The sequence below is a fragment of the Oncorhynchus mykiss genome, chromosome 10 (genome assembly GCF_057628025.1).
Source record: "Oncorhynchus mykiss isolate SJ-2025 chromosome 10, ASM5762802v1, whole genome shotgun sequence".
Taxonomy (NCBI): domain Eukaryota; kingdom Metazoa; phylum Chordata; class Actinopteri; order Salmoniformes; family Salmonidae; genus Oncorhynchus; species Oncorhynchus mykiss.
This window is the reverse complement of record NC_143031.1, coordinates 21,035,179-21,055,113: the sequence shown is the minus strand read 5'-3', so window position 1 is coordinate 21,055,113 and position 19,935 is coordinate 21,035,179. Positions and strand designations below refer to the sequence as shown.

Below are 19,935 nucleotides of genomic sequence, written 5' to 3'. Positions count from 1 at the left end.
GACCTCACTAATGCTCGTGGCTGAATGGAAGCAAGTCCCCACAGCAATGTTCCAACATCTACTGGAAAGCCTTCTACTGGAAAGCCTTCCCAGAAGAGTGGAGACTTATAGCAGCAAAGGGGGACCAACTCCCTATTAATGCCCATGATTTTGGAATGATATGTTCAGGTGTCCACATCATTTTGGTCATGTAGTGTATGTCTCAATATGTCATGGTTTTACTACTATCCATCGAGTTTACAGCGTGCGACGTGCTTCAATGTGCCAATAAATGGGCACCATTTACTTTTTGGTTTTTCCAATTGCCTACGTCTTGAAGCCAAAATTGGCATTGTGTATACTGTGCTAATGACTTCACAAAAAATGTGTAACATAGAGCAATGTACAATACAGAAATTTGGGTAAACGAGGCATTTGCCGGCACCTTTATGAACCTACGCTATTGGAAAGTTAGACATTTAAGGGTTCTGAATGACTTGCATTCCCAATGTGTTTGTATCTCCGAGGTCCTACTGTATAATAAGAGCAATTTAATGTCAGTTTACAGCAGTTATCAATCATATTTATTTACATGTTCTACAATATCTCCGTACAATAGTACATAAGGAGACTACATCAACATAGTAGACAAAAGGAGAATTCGTTTAAAACTGTCTCACATAAAAAAGGAACATACAGAAATCAGTCCATAATCTCAATAAGTATGCACACCTTTACAAATGACGGGGCCTTATCGCTCTAACATGTTTATCAGATAGAACCTGTTTTCAACAGGACACTTTAGGAAACATTACACATTATTACCGCACTCTAAAATTAGGCAAGTTTTAGAATCTCTCTGAGCCTTAAACTAGACTCCATTTTAATGATCTGAGAAATGGGGGAAGAAACAAATAGGCTCTTAATTTGTGCAAGAAAGCCCTAATTCTGCTTTGAGTTTCTGTATTTCCCTTGGCGGGATAACACACAGTTCATAATTTAAACATTTACGCAGACAGTAGGGTTACTCCTATAAAATACAGTAACTCGGAACACAACCCACTAAAAATGTCTGGAGTAAATGACTCAATGAAAGAAATGGAACAACCTTGTACCCAGTGTAAAGGAACACACCCGTCCAGCTCCACAGGAGGGGCAAATAGTGCAGCATTGTCTGGGCTATAGGGCCGGGCGTCCATTGAGCTTGTCATGCATGAGGGCCAGGGCCCCACTGGTGAAGTCTCGGAGTATGTGCATCGTCTCCCTCTGCAGCTGCAGCGACTCGCGCACAAACTCCTGCTGCGTCTCGGCCAGCTGCTGCACTGACTCGGACAGCAGTTCCAGGGAGCGCGACACCGTCTCTAGCGCGGTGTTGGTGGCGTGCTGCTCCTGAATGCTCAGCGAGGCACTCTGCAACATGCTCTCCCTGGCATTCCGAGGTGGCTGGCCTGCTGTAGGTGGTGGGGCGGAGAACGATGAGGGCGAGGGCTGGGTGCCTGTGGAGGGGTGTTGGCCGCCGCCGCTCCCCTGGTTGTCCTCTGTGATGCTGGACGTCTGTGAGGTAGAAGGGGGCAGCTCGTCCTGACGCTCGTCGTCTGTCTGCCCAAACTGGTTCTCAGTGTCTATGGAAAGGCAAGAGGTGACACTGAACTTGTGCGTGTGTTTGAGGTTACACATACCACATAGTGATGGGGGGAGGGGAGGGGGGGGGGGAAATCGCTAGTTACACATCAGGATATACATTTTTACGATATCGTATTGACACTATCGCAATATTTTTGCTCTAGTTGACTGTAACTGCACCAAAACTCCAGTATTTTGTATTCATAGCTTGTTCTCCATCTTTTAAAATAGGTTTTCAGAGCTTATTTCCATGACTGATAAAAGCAGTTTTCTCATGGCTTTTGTCCCTCTGCAGCAGACATATAATACAGTGCCTTCAGAAAATATTCATATCCCTCTACTTATTCCACCTGATTATAGCCTGAATTCAAAATGGATAAAATTGTTGTTTTTTTGTCATCCATCTATACACAATAACCCATGATAAAGCGAAAAAATATTATTTTTTTTGCAAATGTATTAAATTAAATACAGAAATAACTCTTAAGTATTCACACCGAGTCAATACATGTTAAAATCACTTTTGGCAGTGATTACAGCTGAGTCTTTCTGAATAAGTAACAGAGCTTTGCACACCTGAATTGTACAATACAGTGCCTTGCGAAAGTATTCAGCCCCCTTGAACTTTGCGACCTTTTGCCACATTTCAGGCTTCAAACATAAAGATATAAAACTGTATTTTTTTATGAAGAATCAACAACAAGTGGGACACAATCATGAAGTGGAACGACACTTATTGGATATTTCAAACTTTTTTAACAAATCAAAAACTGAAAAGTTGGGCGTGCAAAATTATTCAGCCCCTTTACTTTCAGTGCAGCAAACTCTCTCCAGAAGTTCAGTGAGGATCTCTGAATGATCCAATGTTGACCTAAATGACTAATGATGATAAATACAATCCACCTGTGTGTAATCAAGTCTCCGTATAAATGCACCTGCACTGTGATAGTCTCAGAGGTCCGTTAAAAGCGCAGAGAGCATCATGAAGAACAAGGAACACACCAGGCAGGTCCGAGATACTGTTGTGAAGAAGTTTAAAGCCGGATTTGGATACAAAAAGATTTCCCAAGCTTTAAACATCCCAAGGAGCACTGTGCAAGCGATAATATTGAAATGGAAGGAGTATCAGACCACTGCAAATCTACCAAGACCTGGCCGTCCCTCTAAACTTTCAGCTCATACAAGGAGAAGACTGATCAGAGATGCAGCCAAGATGCCCATGATCACTCTGGATGAACTGCAGAGATCTACAGCTGAGGTGGAAGACTCTGTCCATAGGACAACAATCAGTCGTATATTGCACAAATCTGGCCTTTATGGAAGAGTGGCAAGAAGAAAGCCATTTCTTAAAGATATCCATAAAAAGTGTTGTTTAAAGTTTGCCACAAGACACCTGGGAGACACACCAAACATGTGGAAGAAGGTGCTCTGGTCAGATGAAACCAAAATTGAACTTTTTGGCAACAATGCAAAACGTTATGTTTGGCGTAAAAGCAACATAGCTGAACACACCATCCCCACTGTCAAACATGGTGGTGGCAGCATCATGGTTTGGGCCTGCTTTTCTTCAGCAGGGACAGGGAAGATGGTTAAAATTGATGGGAAGATGGATGGAGCCAAATACAGGACCATTCTGGAAGAAAACCTGATGGAGTCTGCAAAAGACCTGAGACTGGGACGGAGATTTGTCTTCCAACAAGACAATGATCCAAAACATAAAGCAAAATCTACAATGGAATGGTTCAAAAATAAACATATCCAGGTGTTAGAATGGCCAAGTCAAAGTCCAGACCTGAATCCAATCAAGAATCTGTGGAAAGAACTGAAAAATGCTGTTCACAAATGCTCTCCATCCAACCTCACTGAGCTCGAGCTGTTTTGCAAGGAGGAATGGGAAAAAAATTCCATCTCTCGATGTGCAAAACTGATAGAGATATACCCCAAGCGACTTACAGCTGTAATCGCAGCAAAAGGTGGCGCTACAAAGTATTAACTGAAGGGGGCTGAATAATTTTGCAAGCCCAATTTTTCAGTTTTTGATTTGTTAAAAAAGTTTGAAAAATCCAATAAATGTCGTTCCACTTCATGATTGTGTCCCACTTGTTGTTGATTCTTCACAAAAAAATACAGTTTTATATCTTTATGTTTGAAGCCTGAAATGTGGCAAAAGGTCGCAAAGTTCAAGGGGGCCGAATACTTTCGCAAGGCACTGTATTTGCAAATTATTTTTTAAATGATTCAAGCTCTGTCAAGGTGGATGTTGATCCTTGCTACAAAGCCATTTAAGTATTGCCATAGATTTAAGCCGATTTAAGTAAACTGTAATTAGGCCACTCAGGAAGATTCAATGTCGTCTTGGTAAGCAACTCCAGTGTATATTTGGCCTTGTGTTTTAGGTTGTCCTGTTGAAAGGTGAATTTGTCTCCCAGTGTCTGTTGGGAAGCAGACAAACAGGTTTTCCTCTAGGATTTTGCCTGTGCTTAGCTCTATTCCCTTTTTTTTGTGTTATCCAAAATTATATATATTTTTAAATCCCTAGACCTTGCCAATGTCAAGCATACCCATAATATGATGCAGCCACCACCATGCTTTAAAATATGAAGTGGTACTCAGTGATGTGTTGTCTCAATTTAATCCAATTAAAATGCAGGCTGTAAATACAATGTAGAAAAAGTCAAGGGGGTCTGAATACTTTCTGAAGGCACTGTATGGTGAGCAGTATGTTTGGAACATCGAATCGCAATACATATCGTATCAGCACCTAAGTATCGTGATATCGTATCGTGAGGTCCCTGGCAATTCCCAGCCCGTATACCACACATCCAGCAGTATTTCACAAGCGTATTTCTAGTACTGCAATACCAGACAAATCAGACCCTATAGACAAATAAACCGAGTTGAATGTTGGGTCAATGCAGTTACCTTCACCAGTGGGTATCTCGTACTGCATTTCATAAGAGGGATGTGAAGAATCTCCTGCAACAGAAAATCTAATATGTGAATATGCACCCTCGATAAACCCTCACCTTGAAAGTTGTGTGTGGTGTATAAATTGAACAACTCAGACCCTTCCAGTTTCAAATTAGATAACTCACTGGACGAGCCACTGTAGGTTGGCATAGAATGGTCATCTTTGGGTTGAACCGGGGGTATAGGTGTGTGGCCAGGGCCTGGCATGGGCATCCCCATGGAAAAGGACATGGGCATTGCCGAGGAAAGCGTGGAGGGTGGTGGCATCGAGACGTCTATTCCTTCATTGGGGTAACTGTGTATCCCCGCCATGTCCTCTTCCTCGTCCTCCTCCTCTGGTCCTTCATCATCATCTCCCTCCTTGAAAGCCCCATAATGGAGACCTGGCACCCGGCTTCGCTTTCCATCCAGCTCCAAAATCTGATGCACAATGTTCTCTGTGGGGCTGAGGTCGCGGGACAGCCGCGAGTTGATCCCCTTGAAGTTGGCCCCCGACCGCATGGCGGCCACCTTACGCTTGGTGTCGCACTTGAGGTCGGACCACTTCTTGATGATCTCGATGACCTCACGCTGGCTCTCCCCGATCTCATTCACACTGGCTGTGATCTCCGCCCACACGCGCTTCTTCACATCCGTTGGTACACCGCGGTTAAACTTCCCTGTAAGAGTCAGAGGGACAATTAATAAGAAAAGGGTCAGATGCTGGTTTTTGTTTGGCCATACATACTGGTGTCTAAGAGGAGCCGGTACTTGAGCATAAGACAAGAGTTACTGTGCATCTGCAAAATTAAAGCATGACCACGTGTCTATATTCTGAAAAGAAACACAGGCATGAGCCTGGGATGACAACCAAATTGGGATAAAGTTTTAAACAAAAAATGTTTTTTTTTTATCATCACATCAACATGTAGTGCTGCAGGGTACAGAGGTACATACCGACAACGATGTGCCGATTCTTCTTCACTTCATCTAGGAGGATGTGGACCTCACTGAAGGTAAAGCGAGCTTTTCTCTTTTTGAACCGCGTGACACTGTCCTCATTGAAGAAGTGCGAGGCAGACATCTTCCACAATACCTCTTATCTCGCTGGTCTGCTTCTTTCTCGCTGGTCTCTGCCTTCAGTCCTCCTAGTAGGGATACTACTAGCTCTTCTGGAGCCAAAAATGTAACTCATAATAATACATCACTGGACCTCTATCAAATACCCAACAGCGTACAACTAAAAGGAAACATTTGATACTGAATACAAATATCAGATTACAAAATAACAATTTGAGTAATTGTTGATTGATAATATAATAAGGTGGATAAGATAAAGAAAATCAGCAAGTGCATCTAAATTCAGCTACAGTAAAGTGTGCCCGCAAATGAGCGTCTATACTCATTAGCTAGTTAATTGAATTCAATTTGGTTCCCCCAATCACAACATTGCATGACAGAATCATGAATACAAACCTTGCACCCTATAAATTACTTGCACAGCTGTCAAAGTCTAGCGCAATCCCTTTGTTGACCAGTCATCAGCCTGTCTTGCCAAGAAGACAGACGCAACCCGAGTATCATCATCGTCAGACAGCAGTCAGTGCTCTCTTGATTTAGCTCGGTTTACGGGCTAGACTGCTAGCTAGCTACATTAGTTCACGTTAACTTACCCATACCCAAAAAATGTACTTGTTAGTTAACTAGCTAACTAGGATGTTATCTATGCGATAGCGGCGAAACCGGTTAGTAACTGCGATATGGTAACATATTTGTACTTTTTTAAACACAATGCCTTAACATCGAAAATGCCGTTACTGCTCATTGTTCATTTTGGGCGTTTTTTTCGTGAACAAGTAAGCTAGCTAGCTAATGTTAGCTAGTCACGTCTTAACAAGATTGTAGCTAGCAAACGTTTGCGCACGCAATGTCGCCTCTTCATTCATTTTACGAGACTGAAAAATAACACCAAAATAGGCTAGATATTTGTAATATTGCTTTGCATTACAGTTTTACCTTTGAGGGAAAGAAAGGTTGTGATTTCTGCGATTAGTCCGAAAACTTCGTAGTTAGCTAGCCACAGTCCGATGTCTCGCGCTAGTTTGTACGCAAGCTCAGTACGTGTTTTTTCTGGAATGAGAAGTCCTGCGACTGACCACAATGCGTGAGCTATGGCGCTGTTGAAATCATACGTTGAAAGGACAAGCACGGAATCACTTAATTAACTTTCCCAAGCACCTAAAAAAAAAAAAACGTAATATAGAAGTAGCTAATAAGCTTTTCATCATAATGAAGAAACAGTGGTCAAGTTAACCACGACGGGTGATACATGTATTAATCCAGCCATCAGGTAAACACATCAACCATTATTCCCAGAGCATGGGTGAAACAAACTGATAATGTTAGCCATCCAGGACATTAACATTATTCAAACGAAAGCCCGCAGCATCATCAAGGACCCCACACACCCCAGCCATGAGCTGTTCACTCCCTTACTGACGGGCATATGGTATCGGAGCATGAAGTCCGATATAGACTGCCGAACTGGGCTGAACACCTGCACTTCAGCACGCACATACATTCACGCTACCAGATATGTTATTGCTAAATACCGCACAATTTTTAAACACTTGTAAATATTGAACTCTAAATTGTGCCTTCCTGTATTATGCTAAAATTCTTATTCTATTGAGCTATTTACTTTATGTTCGTATTATTTTTTTTATTGTTGAAGGAACCTGTAAGTAAGCATTTCATTGGACAGGGTATACCATGTTTATCCTGTACATATGACTGATACAACTTTGTAAATGAGTACGCTTGAGGTGTTGAAATAACACAAGCACTACATTGTTAGGATTACTTTAATTCCATTCAAAATTACACTGGTCATTTCAAAGACTAACAGTTCAGTGACTTATGGCAACAGTTACCAAATCCTTAAATGGCATCTGTTGGTTTCATGCAGCAATGGCAAAAACTAACATTGTGCTGGCATTATGTGTGCTGGCATTATGTGTAGTGACACCATGTATGTGTCACAGTTATAGACTATTTCAGAACTGGCTTAAAAATGATAAGGTAAATTATTACCTTTTGAGAGCTAAGAACCTCTACAAAGGCGAATGCTGTCTTTTCTTCAATTCAAAAGGAAAACAAGCAGATACTCTTGGTTGAATGCAAGACCAGCATCGAGTGGCCCAGAGGTTCTCAGTGTCAGCCCATAGAACCACTGTGTGTGCAGGTTTTAGTTCCCATGTTAGTCTACAACTCCCCTTTTGTTGTATGAAAAAGCTGTATTCACATTGTGTAGGTTGCAAATAATGTATGGAAACCTGCATACACTGGGGGACTGGCACAGCATCAAGTAGATAGAAATGGAGGGGTTTTGTAAACACCTGTAGGCATGTCCTAAGCTCAGGAATACATGGTCAACTGGAGCCACTGCAAAGAAACAAATTAAAACAATTGTTTGACATCAACCCTGTACAATGGTGGGTTTTGACCTCTTGTGTGATAGGAACACATTGTACAGTGATGCCAAAAACCAAAGTAGCTTTGCTAGGCTAATTACATTCAGAATACCATCTCATTGGTACAGCTTGTAAGTGTGACATGCTTACCTCTTGAACGTTGACCTTGATGGTTCCATTGTTATCCTTGTCTAAGGTGTTGAAGGCACCTGAAATCAGGAAAATACAACAGATGGTACTCCTTTGAAAATAATGGGGTACATAATCATTGGAATATTTTATTGGCAAAGCTGTTCTCTCTATTCAAAAGGCAGCTCTAATTAAGGCCTTGAGGTCAACAAGGCTCTATCAAGAGCAGTGTGCAGGTTTCTTATCAACTGTTACCATGCACCTGCAAAAAAAGATAGCTCAGATGTGCAACTGACTTTTGAATAGAGAAAACTGGCAATGAAATATTCCAATGATTATGTACCCCATTATTTTCAAACGGAGTACCATTAGTTGTGCTGACACATGTACCAAAAGGTTAATGCATATGGTTTCTATATTTAAACCCTATACAGAGCTAAAAGAACCCCTTCCATGACGACGATATGGAAAAGAGCAGGGAATCAGACTTACGACACATAGCATCCAGTCTCACAAGACAGCCAATGTAGTTGTCAAAGTCCAGGTCCCCATTCTCTTCGCTGTATCTGCGGATGATCATCTGGAACAACTGGTCGTTGAGGCGGAAGCCTGGGTCCAAACCATAGACATACATATTTAGGTTTTATGAATATCCTTGGTCAAAACTGAAATGCTGATATCTAAACATTTAACTATGAAGCTGGAAACAGAGGATTACAATCTCAAACACCACTTAAAAAGTTGACATTCAAAATGTATTCATATCACAGTGCAATGTTTTAAGAACATATGAGCTGTAACAAGTGTCTGCCAAACAGTGATATAAATCTTTCTGTGCTGTATGATTTCTCTAACCTGCAACCCTGAAAGCGTTGGGAAGCTCATCTACACCAATAACCCCAGAGCCATCAGTGTCATAAGTCTTATACACACCCTGAAAACAAAACAAAAACCTTTGTTTTGAAATACATTTATGTAGTATAATACTTCTTTGATTCAATTTCCATGGTTACACATTATCATACTTTCTAATAGTGCTAATACTCTCAAACTACTTCATTATTCAAATCAAGAAATAATGAGACAAATAGTTTTTACCAAGCTGGTGGAAATTAAATACTCACCTGCCATTTCTTGATATTGTTCCAAAGATGTTTGAACTCATGAAATCCAAGCTTTCCAGTGCTGTCACTCTGCAACAGAGTTAAGGTTAACAAAAACCTGACGCTTACAGTGCTTTCGGAAAGTATTCATACACCTTCACTTTTTCCACATTTTGTTAAGTCACAGCCTGGACCCTGACCTCCACCACAAACAGGTCATGACAGGAAGGATACATCCATGACTGCCACCATGCTCCTGAAATTAAAAAGCAGCCAGATCACTCAGCGTATCATCCCCTTACTCATTCACAAATACATATCAGCCTCACTGAGAAATTCATCAAGAATATTACATCTCAAACATGGCTTTCTAGGATAGAAAAGGATTGTCAATAAACAGGCATACGTAGAGACTTGCTTAAAGCACGCAAGCGTGTACATCCAGGCAGAGCCACACAAATAGACAGAATAGAACCATGACTTACGTTTGGAAATAATTCTATTCAGGATGTTCATCAGTTCGATGGGACTCACCTCCATGTCCTGAAGGAAAAGTTCATTTGAATTATTCCCAACATTGAAGCATAGCATGCATAGTGCATCTATTCACAGTATTCAGTAGTGAATTTGAGCCATTAAATGAAGATCATCCTGCACCAAAGGCATTTCAGCAGTCACAGTGCCTTTTTAATGGCAAGGTGTATGGTTGCCACAAGGTGTTTACTTTTACAGAGGTACTATGAAGTTAAACCAAAATAGGAATATGGTGAGGGAGTAGTAGCAAGGAAATATCGTACTCACATCTCCAGCCAACTGCTGGAAGACTTTGCGAAACTGTCTTTCCTCGTCACTCTCACTCTGCTCTGCATACGCAAGTGGCCTTCGTGGTGCAGGCTGCAGGATAACAACGTTAGGAAATTAGGAATTTTTTGTTCAGGTTACTATTATCCATAACAACTGTGTATTCTGGTGATAAATTATGAAATAGCAATGCCACTCACTGGGTCAGAGGGCACAAAAGCAGCTGGATCAATATTGCTGAAGGGGACACAGGGGAGATGAATAGGTTAGTCACTAAGAGTGATAGCTATGCAGAGATATAGAGGCATTGATTGACTTGGTCAGTGGTAATAGCTGCAGTGACTACTAGCTGAAGAATCATGCTCCTGTCCAACTTAGCTTAAACAATTAACACCTTGTATTCTCTCTTGATTCCAAACTGATTAAAACAGCACAGTGAGAATATATTATCCATACCTGAAAGTCTATGCAATGATAGAACCAATTTAAGCAGTGCCAAAGTCCTAAGATTAGACAACTTTCATTCCACTTGCACCCACACAACCTAAAAAGCCTCAACCCCCTTCCCATTCGGCAAAGCCCAGAAAACACTACTAACTACATTATGTATTGCAAATGATTTAGAAGAGGTCCTTAGTACTATAGCCAGATCCTTACCTTACAACATCAAGAATGCCACCAATGAGTCTTTTGGCCAGAAACATATTTAATCAATTTAATTGAATTTGTCAACCTGTAGAAGGGAAAAAACAGATTAAAAACGTATTCGTTTCTAAAGTAGTTTGAAATAGCCCTAATGATTCATTAATAGTCATAAATACCCATAATCGAAAGCATATGGCAATCTCAAGAATAACGGAAACCTAACAGTGTAGGCTAATGACTCAGTGTTGACACATGAGGACACACCCACTGCAAAGATTTCACCCAATGACGCCTTGCCAATAAAATGCCCTCCAGACAATTTTTACGTTTCCAAATTGGCTGGTCTGCTTAAAAAAAGTAAAATTATTCTAAATTAGATACCCCAGCGAATGATACTTTAAAAAAAAAATTTAAACCAACGAGAGCTGGTTAGATGGCTAATTGGCCGACCATTATAATGTAGCCAGCTAAATTAACGTTAGCTTACAAAGTATGACAGCTAATGTAGGTCGGACAAATGCCTGGTAGCCACACAACATCAATGCTATGAATATATTTTGTAGGATGGATGTCGGTTTAAAGAAATGTATGTCCTTTTTTGCAAGCCTACAAACCAGCTAGCTTGCCTGGACAGGAAGCAGCTAAGGTTAACTAGCAGTGCGCTAATCTACTGTTAGTAGGCAAAATTTATATTAGCAAACGAGGCTACACTAACACTATAATAACACCGAAGTAATCAACATGTTAGGGGTATTTACTTACCAAGACTTGGTGCCAGTGAGTGAACTTGTAAATAGAAAGAAGGATGTTACCCAAATTAACCAAGTTAGTAAACGCCCACTGACGCTGTCAATCAAACTCGCTACACGTGTCCCCCCGACCCTGAGTGGATAATGAAAAGAAAAGGGATGTCTTTACCGCCAAGCATAATTTGACCACATTAAGAAAATCTTTGCCACAAGCCTGATAAAACCACAAATTAAATACAATAATCTCTAACATATGTATATGGTTATCTGTACAAAAATATGAAAAACAAAAAATTATGAAGAAAAATGTAACATTTCTCTTGAAACATGTCAAATACTTATCTGCACAACATGTGAGCAAGTTTCTAACAAAACCTGAAATGATGATTTGACGTGGGAAATTGTCAGCAACATTTCACACAACGTTGACAATGTGAGAGCTGGTGATTGATTATAACTGTGCAAAGTGTGGACCAAAACGTCACTATATTGACAGGTTGGCTAAAGATTAGTACATTCAACAGCATCCCTTGCTCAATAAGATGTATTCCTCGTGTGAAAGTGAGGAATTATATATTGTTTAAGACAAAGAGAGCTAAAAGTGCAGAAAATGTGGGCTTGCCGGATGAAGCCTTGGATAACACCTCACCTGATCAAACATACTGTACTGTACATACAATAGGTTACCATGAATCAAGGTATCCAAGGTTAATCAGAATTTAGGGCTTTGCATTTTGTAGTGCCTTTTGGCATTATAATTCATACATTTTATAAAGGATCCAGGCAATGAATGACATAATCAAATCAGTGAAATCAGTCTGTATCATGGTGTACATGTTTTCCCAAGTGCAGAACTCCAAGTCCTCAAATGTTACTTCCTTAGGTTGGCCCTCATGACTTTGGTGAGGGTCAACCTGGTGCTTAGGGTTAGTGTGGCCACTGTCAGGGCCCCAGCAGCGAGCAGTTTGGCCACCCTGCCAGTGAGGGAGTCGTGGTGCGTCCCCTGGATGCAGTGGAGGAAGAGCTTGTACATGTTTTCTGGAGGATGAGAAGGCTCTGCACCAGCAGAGACAGCAGGCAGCGGCTCTCCTCAGTCTGTGGAACCTCCAGCGTGGGACACAGTGAATGACAAGACTTTAGTAATACTAACCTCTTGTAATACTGTAAGTCTGCATGTCATCTACAGTGTCTGTATACAGTACAGTGCCTTCAGAAAGTATTCACATCCCTTGACTTTTTCCACATTTTGTTGTGTTACAGCCTGAATTTAAAATGCATTAAATTGAGATTTGTCACTGACCTACACACAGTACCCCATAATATCAAAGTGGGGTTATGTTTTTAGAAATGTTTACAAATTAATACGAAATGAAAGTTGAAATGTCTTGAGTCAATAACTATTCAACCCCTTTGTTATGGCAAGCCTAATTAAGTTAAAGCAAAAATAAATAAAAAAGTAACATAATAAGTTGCATGGACTCACTCTGTGTGCAATAATAGTGCTTAACATGAATTCCTCATCTCTGTACCCCACACATACAATTATCTGTAAGGTCCCTCAGTCGAGCAGTGACTTTCAAACACAGATTCAACCACAAATACCAGGGAGTGTTTCACAAAGAATGGCACCTATTGGTAAATGGGTAAAAATGTAAAAAGCAGACATTGAATATCCCTTCAATACACCCAGTCGCTACAAAGATACAGGCGTCCTTCCTCACTCAGTTGCCGGAGAGGAAGGAAACCACTCAGGGATTTCACCATGAGACCAATGGTGACTTTAATACAGTTACAGAGTTTAATGTCTGTGATAGGAGAAAACTGAGAATGGATCAACAACATCCTGTTTGCAACAAGGCATTAAAGTAATACTGCAAATAAATTGGCAAAGCAATACACTTTTTGTCCAGAATACAAAGTGTTATGTTAGGAGGAAATCCAATACAACACATTATTGAGTACCCTCTCCATATTTTCAATCATAGTGGTGGCTGCATCATGTCAAATCAAATTGAATTGGTCATATACACGTGTTTAGCAGATGTTATTGTGGGTGTAGCGAAATGCTTGTAGAGTTAGAAGCACGGCAGCCCTCTGTCGGCGCCATTTTTCACACATGTTATGGGTATGCTTGTGATTGTTAAGGAATGGGGAGTTTTTCAGGATAAAAAAGAGACAATGGAGCTAAGCACAGGCAAAATCCTAGAGGAAAACCTGGTTCAGTCTGCTTTCCACCAGACACTGGGAGATGAAATCCCCTTTCAGCAGGACAATAACCTATTGTGGAGCTCACCTCCTGGGAGCTGATGGGCCTGTAGAAGTCCAGCAATGTGTGGGAGCAAGCCCAGGTTGATAGTCGTAACTGTGGGGTGGTACAGAGGCCAGTCCTCATGGGGCTGTGACACAGTAACCTGTAACCAGTAACCAAATCACTACCTTCTACCAGGTGTTGGTCACATACAACATTAGCACAATGACACAAAAGCAGAGCAGTACCGCACCCGATGGAATGTCTTGAACACTTATTTTCACACACAAAGTTGCACAATAATAGCAGAGTGATTACCACACAGTGTTAATGGCTTAACATGATGTTGAGGACCGTACTATTATCCACTCCCCTGGCTTGTATTCGTTCCCCAGCACATGAATGGCAGTCTTCCCAGCAGTACTTCAACAGCAAATGAGGATGCTTCTCTCCAGGCATCCCTTTCAGACAAGGCAGCCTACATGTAAACAAGTAAAGGCGTAGATCCAGCTGTCATATCATTTCAAATCAAGTCAAATTGTATTTGTCACATGCACCGAATACAACAGGTGAAATGAAGCAGGTGAAAAACAGTGAAATGCTTGGGATTTGATCTAGCAACCTTTCGGTTACTGGCCCAACACTCTAACTAGGCTACCTGCCGCCCTGTCTATGACTAGGGTGGCTGGAGTCTTTTTGACAATTTTTAGGGCCTTTCTCTGACAGCCTGGTATAGAGGTCCTGGATGGCAGGAAGCTCGGCCCCACTAATGTACTGGGCCGTATTCACAAATGCACAAATGCACCTCACATTCAATTTTAATTACTGACATACCCCAGTCCTAGAGACTTCTGTTGGATAACTGTATCCGTTTTGATTTTGGTGTCTTATACTCCTGGAACAGCATTGGAATAAATGCATTTCATGATGTCATACCTGGTGTTATACCTATACATCAGAGGTCGTTTTGGCCCCCCAAAGTTTAGTTATTTATTATTTTTTAAACAAAAGAATGTGATTCTAGTTTTTAGAAGAAAAAAAAGAGACTAAAATCACCAGGAATTTAGCAACAAAAAAATGGTATTTGGGTAAATCTGTTCCCAAGTATACCCACAAATAAAAATAGACATCCCACCGGGCATACACTGGATGAATCAATGTTGTTTCCACGTAATTTCAATTAAATTACGTTGAAATAACGTAGAATAGACGTTGAATTGAAGTCTGTGCCCAGTGGGATATGTGATCATATCTCAATGTAGTCAAGGCATGAAATTATTATTACAATCTTTTATTGGGCTAAGTTGGGGTAAATTTGTTATGGACCGGCACAGTAACGATCCGCTTTAACAAAAATCGTCCCACAGCTGAATCTTTTTGCCTATCCCTGGTATACAGTGCATTTGAAAAGTATTCAGACCCCTTCACTTTTTCCACATTTTGTTACGTTACAGCCTTATTCTAAAATGGATTAAATAGTTTTTTTCCTCCTCATCAATCTACACACAATGCCCCATAATGACAAAGTGAAAACAGTTTAGATTTTTCTGCAAAAAATAAACAAATTAACAAATGAAATATTACATTAACATAAGTATTCAGACCGTTTACTCAGTACTTTGTTGAAGCACCTCTGGTAGCGATTACAGCCTCGAGTCTTCATGGGTATGATGCTACAAGCTTGGCACACCTGTATTCACCTCAAGTTCTGTTGGTTTGGATGGGGAGCATCGCTGCACAGCTATTTTCAGGTCTCCCCAGAGATGTTAGATCGGGTTCAAGTACGGGCTCTGGCTGGGCCACTCAAGAACATTCAGAGACTTGTCTCGAAGCCACTCCTGCATTGTCTTGGCTGTGTACTTAGTGTCATTGTCCTGTTGGAAGGTGAACTTTCACCCCAGTCTGAGGTCCTGAGCTCTCTGGAACAAGTTTTCATCAAGTATCTGGCTTAACTTTGCTCCGTTCATCTTTCCCTCAACCCTGACTAGTCTCACAGTCCCTGCCGCTGAAAAACACCCCCACAGCATGATGCTGCCCCCACCATGCTTCACCATAGGGATGGTGCCAGGTTTCCTCCAGATGAAACACTTGGCATTCAGGCTAAAGAGTTCAATCTTGGTGTCATCAGACCAGAGAATATTGTTTCTCATGGTCTCAGAGTCCTTAAGGTGCCTTTTGGCGAACTCCAAGAGGGCTGTCATGTGCCTTTTATTTCCGTCTGGCCACTCTACCATAAAGGTCTTATTGGTGGAGTGCTGCAGAGATGGTTGTTCTTCTGGAAGGTTCTCCCATCTCCACAGAGGAAATCTGGAGCTCTGTTAGAGTAACCAACAGGTTTTTGAAGAGGTTTGGTTTTTACTCGGATGTGCACTGTCAACTGTGGGACTTTATGTAGACAGGTGTGTGCCTTTCCAAATCATGTCCAATCAATAGAATTTACCACAGGTGGACTCCAATCAAGTTGTATAAACATCTCAAGGATGATCAATGGAAACAGGATAAACCGGAACTCGATTTCGAGTCTCATAGCAAAGGGTCTGAATACTTATGTAAATAAGGTATTTCTGTTTGACCTTACAAAAATGTATAAAAGCCTGTTTTCACTTTGTTATTATGGGATATTGTGTGTAGATTGATGAGAAACACATTTAATTTAATCAATTTTAGAATAAGGCTGCATATGATATTGTACGTCATGACTGAGCCTATATATCTGAGTCTCTCTAGCCTCTCTCTGCACCTGGCATCCACCAAATCCTGCACTGTGTTCTCCCCCACAATTACAGCACATTAACCTTCACATTGCTTCCACATTCACCGTTATCATGTTCCCCTCCACACTTTGCACATCTTTCCTTTCCTTCACACTGAGCAGCCACATGTCCCATTCTTTGGCATTTATACACCACAAGTGCCATCCTGAAAATCAACATGGAATGTTGCGATTGTCTAAAGGAAGTAGCTAATGTTAGCCGGTAACCAAACTGGAACCTGTACTAGTCATATTCTCAGAATAAATAAGAATGAACTGTAGCGACTATGAACATAAAGCAGTCATGTTATATAAAGACTATTTGTTAGCGTTTAAGAATTTTTTCTGATATCAGAATCTTCTTCTTAAGATTGAACATCTGACTTGAATCCATTTGTAGTGAAATAGTGCTCCCTATGGCACTGGAGTATATTGCAAAGGAGACGGGCTCATGCGCTTGACAGTCAGTTGTTCAATCAGAGATGGGGTCATTCCTATTTTTTGCTATGAAGTCTACATTTTTATTTGCTCAAGCTCAGTGGTTCAGTGCAGTACATCTAGCGTGTGTTAGGCTATCTGTTACCTCCTAGAATTAGGCTGTTGTTTTTTAAAATCTCATATTGATTTGCCTGAAACTTACCATACTATCATTATGCGCAACACACCTGTATCATATATTTAGCATCATACATTGCTCATATTAAACAATCAAAATGATATAAATTCAGGACAAGTTTGGATGTATAAAAACAATTAGGGATGATGATATAATACTGTATCTGGACAGAAGTTCAAGTTTGAATAATTTTAATAAGTATTGTGAAGAACCATGTAAAATATAATGTATTACAATGGCTCTGCAGAGATATCTACCCTTTCAATCACACTCCAGCAAAGAATCACTCTAACCATGAAATAAAGGTTTCCATGGTTACATCAGGAGCCATGTTAAGGGGTGCCTCTTGATTCTGCAGTAGTTTCTCCACCTTTATTTTCCTTTCACCATGTTGCAAGACAGTGCCATCTTAAGAATCTGGCTGTGTGCTGCAGTGATAGGGTTTGAAATGACACAAATGGGGGCACCAATAATTATTTGCAATAGCTTTGACCTGAGTCACCTTGCCGTGGGTTTTGAACATTTTGATTGATTTAAATTGAAAATATCACCACAGCTTGCACTTACCTGGTCGCCCTGATGGTGGTGCATTGCAGATCTTGAGTTGTTCAGGAGTTGCCAGGTCTACAAGTTGAATCCTTGCAAGAGCATCCCCAGTGTGACATTCTAAAGTACTCTGTACCACCCGTTACCTTGACAACATGATTTTATCATTCTAGCCCACAACTACCTTCTCCCACAGAGGGAATCAAATGCTTCTACAGAGCCAGATAAGACTGTCTTGAAATATATGGTACCACACTTGCTTCCTTTAACTTTATGGGGTGTAGGTGGGGAGTTGGGGAGACCTTCTCCTTGATATTATGCCCTAAACACATGAGATCGGTTTGCACATATATAGTGGCCCAATGGTGAAATCCCTAAGTGAAATCCTTCCTCTCCGGCAACTGAGTTAGGAAGGACGCCTGTATCTTTGTAGTGACTAGGTGTATTGACACTATCCAAAATGTAATTAATAACTGCACCATGCTCAAAGGGATATTCAATGTTTGCTTTTTTAGTTTTTACCCATCTACCAATAGGTGCACTTCCCTGGTCTTTGTGGTTGAATCTGTGTTTGTAATTCCTGCTAGACTGAGGGATTTTACAGATAAATTGTATGTGTGGGGTACAGAGATGAAGTAGTCATTCAAAAATCATGTTTAACACTATTATTGCAAACAGAGTGAGTCCATGCAACTCATTTTGTGAGTTGTTAAGCACATTTTTACTCCTGAACTTGCCATAGGAAGAGGGGTTGAATACTTATTGACTCAAATAGATTATATTTTCATTTTTAATTCATATGTAAAAAAATAAATAATCTAAAAACATAATTCCACTTTGCCATTATGGGGTAGGCAAGTGACACAAAATCTCAATTCAATCATCCATTTTAAATTGTGGCTGTGGAAAAAGTCACGGGGTGTGGATACTTTCTGAAGGCCTAGATTAAATGATTGTTGAATGTATCCCCTCAGCCAGATACTGCTGTACTGCTTTTGACAGCTATTTTCTAGTCTTCACACATGGTGAAAACATCTGTCGGTGCACCGTCTGTTTCAGTGTTTTCTGTTATTATTACCAGGCCATGTTACTGAATGACTTTCCAATAACACCTTCATCAAATGCTTAATTTACTAAAGGAAGCTCATTTCAGCTTTTCGTATAACTTTAGAGATTGGATGAGACATAAAAGTTTTCAAAGTAACCAGAACAGCCAATATCTTTCATTCATGGAGGTTGCTCAGCCACCTGGCCAGACACACTCAGTGGGGCCGTACTCTCAGACTTTTGCTTAGACCGAGGTTTAGACCTGTGGTCTAAAATGGCTAGCTGCAAGCTTTTCTCATAGCATATTGGCTAATTGAGCCAGGTTGGCCTAAGTATGACCAGCCCAGCACATGTTTCTAACCGGTAACAATCATCAACTTTGCAGACGACAACAGTAGTAGGCCTGATTACCAACAATAACGAGACAGCCTAAAGGGAGGAGGTGAGGGCCCTGGCAGAGTGGTGCCAGGCAACGTCAACAAAACTGATGTAGAATCCTCCATGTTTTCTTCTCTGTAAAAGCACATGGATGCATGGATGCATGTGAAATGGTAAGCAACAACTTTGAATTTGGTCATATATGCAAAATGTGCCTTTTAAAATTTGAGTAAGTAGCCCATATAGAAGCATCATGCAATTTTTATTGTCACACTCCACCTTTTAGACTAAGGCAAGGGTTTCAAACACTTACCTTGAAGTTGGAGGTTTTATAATAACCCTCTGGTGGACAAGTTCACCTGTTTAACGAATGTGATTGGATGGTGGCTCTACCCTGTAAGGTCACTGCTCCGTTGTTTTGTTATTCTGTTACCGGATATAATTATGTTCTCAGCTGGTCATCCTCAGCATAGTGTCCTATTGTGCCAGGTTGACCTATGAGAAAAGCTAGCAGCTAGCCATTTTAGACCACATATCCTCACATCTGGAATGTGCTCCCCGCCGTCCACCTCAAGGGAACTTGGCTCTTTCAAATCTGACCTCAAAATGCATCTATACAGGATTTGCCTTCCTAGTAGACCCCTCCTTGTTCTGTGTTGTCTTATAAAATCTTCAAGCGCCAGTAACAATTAGCACTTTGAGATGTAATGAAAACCGCTTTATGAATCAATTACTGTTATACTCTGGTTTTAGAAGTTATTGTTAATGGAGGATGTCCCATGGTGCAGGAGGAATGATGTTGGAGGGACAAAGATGGATTATGACTCTATCCCAATTGTCTTTCCGCGAATCCTCTTCGTATCCTATCTCCTTACCTCCTTTATTTTTTATTTAACC

The 19,935-nt window shown here is 40.8% G+C and overlaps 2 protein-coding genes and 1 pseudogene across 5 annotated transcripts; all 3 read right to left on the bottom strand.

Moving 5' to 3' along the window:
• Nucleotides 1-540: 540 nt before the first annotated feature.
• On the bottom strand, nt 541-7,079 carry zgc:153990 (Myb_DNA-bind_5 domain-containing protein). 3 transcript variants are annotated; one of them, XM_021617742.3, is made up of 5 exons: nt 6,028-7,079; nt 5,509-5,723; nt 4,698-5,231; nt 4,525-4,578; nt 541-1,601 (listed from the first exon to the last, which is right to left on the bottom strand). In XM_021617742.3, the coding sequence occupies exons 2-5, from the start codon at nt 5,633-5,635 to the stop codon at nt 1,159-1,161; spliced, it is 1,158 nt and encodes a 385-aa protein (XP_021473417.1). In that variant the 5' UTR covers nt 5,636-5,723; nt 6,028-7,079; the 3' UTR covers nt 541-1,158. The 3 variants fall into 3 exon arrangements, with proteins under 3 accessions (XP_021473417.1, XP_021473416.1, XP_021473419.1); XM_021617741.3 differs by having other exon boundaries at nt 6,568-6,739; XM_021617744.3 differs by having other exon boundaries at nt 5,509-5,720; nt 6,568-6,688.
• Nucleotides 7,080-7,397: 318 nt separating this feature from the next.
• On the bottom strand, nt 7,398-12,555 carry LOC110533486 (calpain small subunit 1). Of its 2 annotated transcripts, none has more exons than XM_090186118.1 (11): nt 11,465-12,555; nt 10,715-10,790; nt 10,258-10,294; nt 10,058-10,150; nt 9,711-9,799; nt 9,491-9,515; nt 9,278-9,346; nt 9,009-9,087; nt 8,646-8,762; nt 8,175-8,233; nt 7,398-7,995 (listed from the first exon to the last, which is right to left on the bottom strand). In XM_090186118.1, exons 2-11 carry the CDS (start codon nt 10,759-10,761, stop codon nt 7,969-7,971), a joined length of 642 nt encoding a protein of 213 aa, XP_090042244.1. In that variant the 5' UTR covers nt 10,762-10,790; nt 11,465-12,555; the 3' UTR covers nt 7,398-7,968. The 2 variants fall into 2 exon arrangements, with proteins under 2 accessions (XP_090042244.1, XP_090042243.1); XM_090186117.1 differs by having other exon boundaries at nt 9,491-9,512; nt 9,742-9,799; nt 11,465-11,493.
• Nucleotides 12,323-17,102, bottom strand: LOC149979960 (putative RNA/DNA demethylase ALKBH6; annotated as a pseudogene).
• Nucleotides 17,103-19,935: the final 2,833 nt, after the last annotated feature.

Excerpts from the sequence above, each read along its gene's own strand:
- zgc:153990 (XM_021617742.3), bottom strand. The coding sequence starts at position 5,635 with ATGTCTGCCTCGCACTTCTTCAATGAGGACAGTGTCACGCGGTTCAAA. Across the intron at positions 5,232-5,508 it reads GAATCGGCACATCGTTGTCG|GGAAGTTTAACCGCGGTGTA; the intron begins GTATGTACCTCT and ends TGACTCTTACAG. Across the intron at positions 4,579-4,697 it reads AACCTACAGTGGCTCGTCCA|GAGATTCTTCACATCCCTCT; the intron begins GTGAGTTATCTA and ends TTTCTGTTGCAG.
- LOC110533486 (XM_090186118.1), bottom strand. The coding sequence starts at position 10,761 with ATGTTTCTGGCCAAAAGACTCATTGGTGGCATTCTTGATGTTGTAAG. Across the intron at positions 9,347-9,490 it reads GCATGGTGGCAGTCATGGAT|AGTGACAGCACTGGAAAGCT; the intron begins GTATCCTTCCTG and ends ACTCTGTTGCAG. Across the intron at positions 9,088-9,277 it reads ACAATATCAAGAAATGGCAG|GGTGTGTATAAGACTTATGA; the intron begins GTGAGTATTTAA and ends TTTTGTTTTCAG.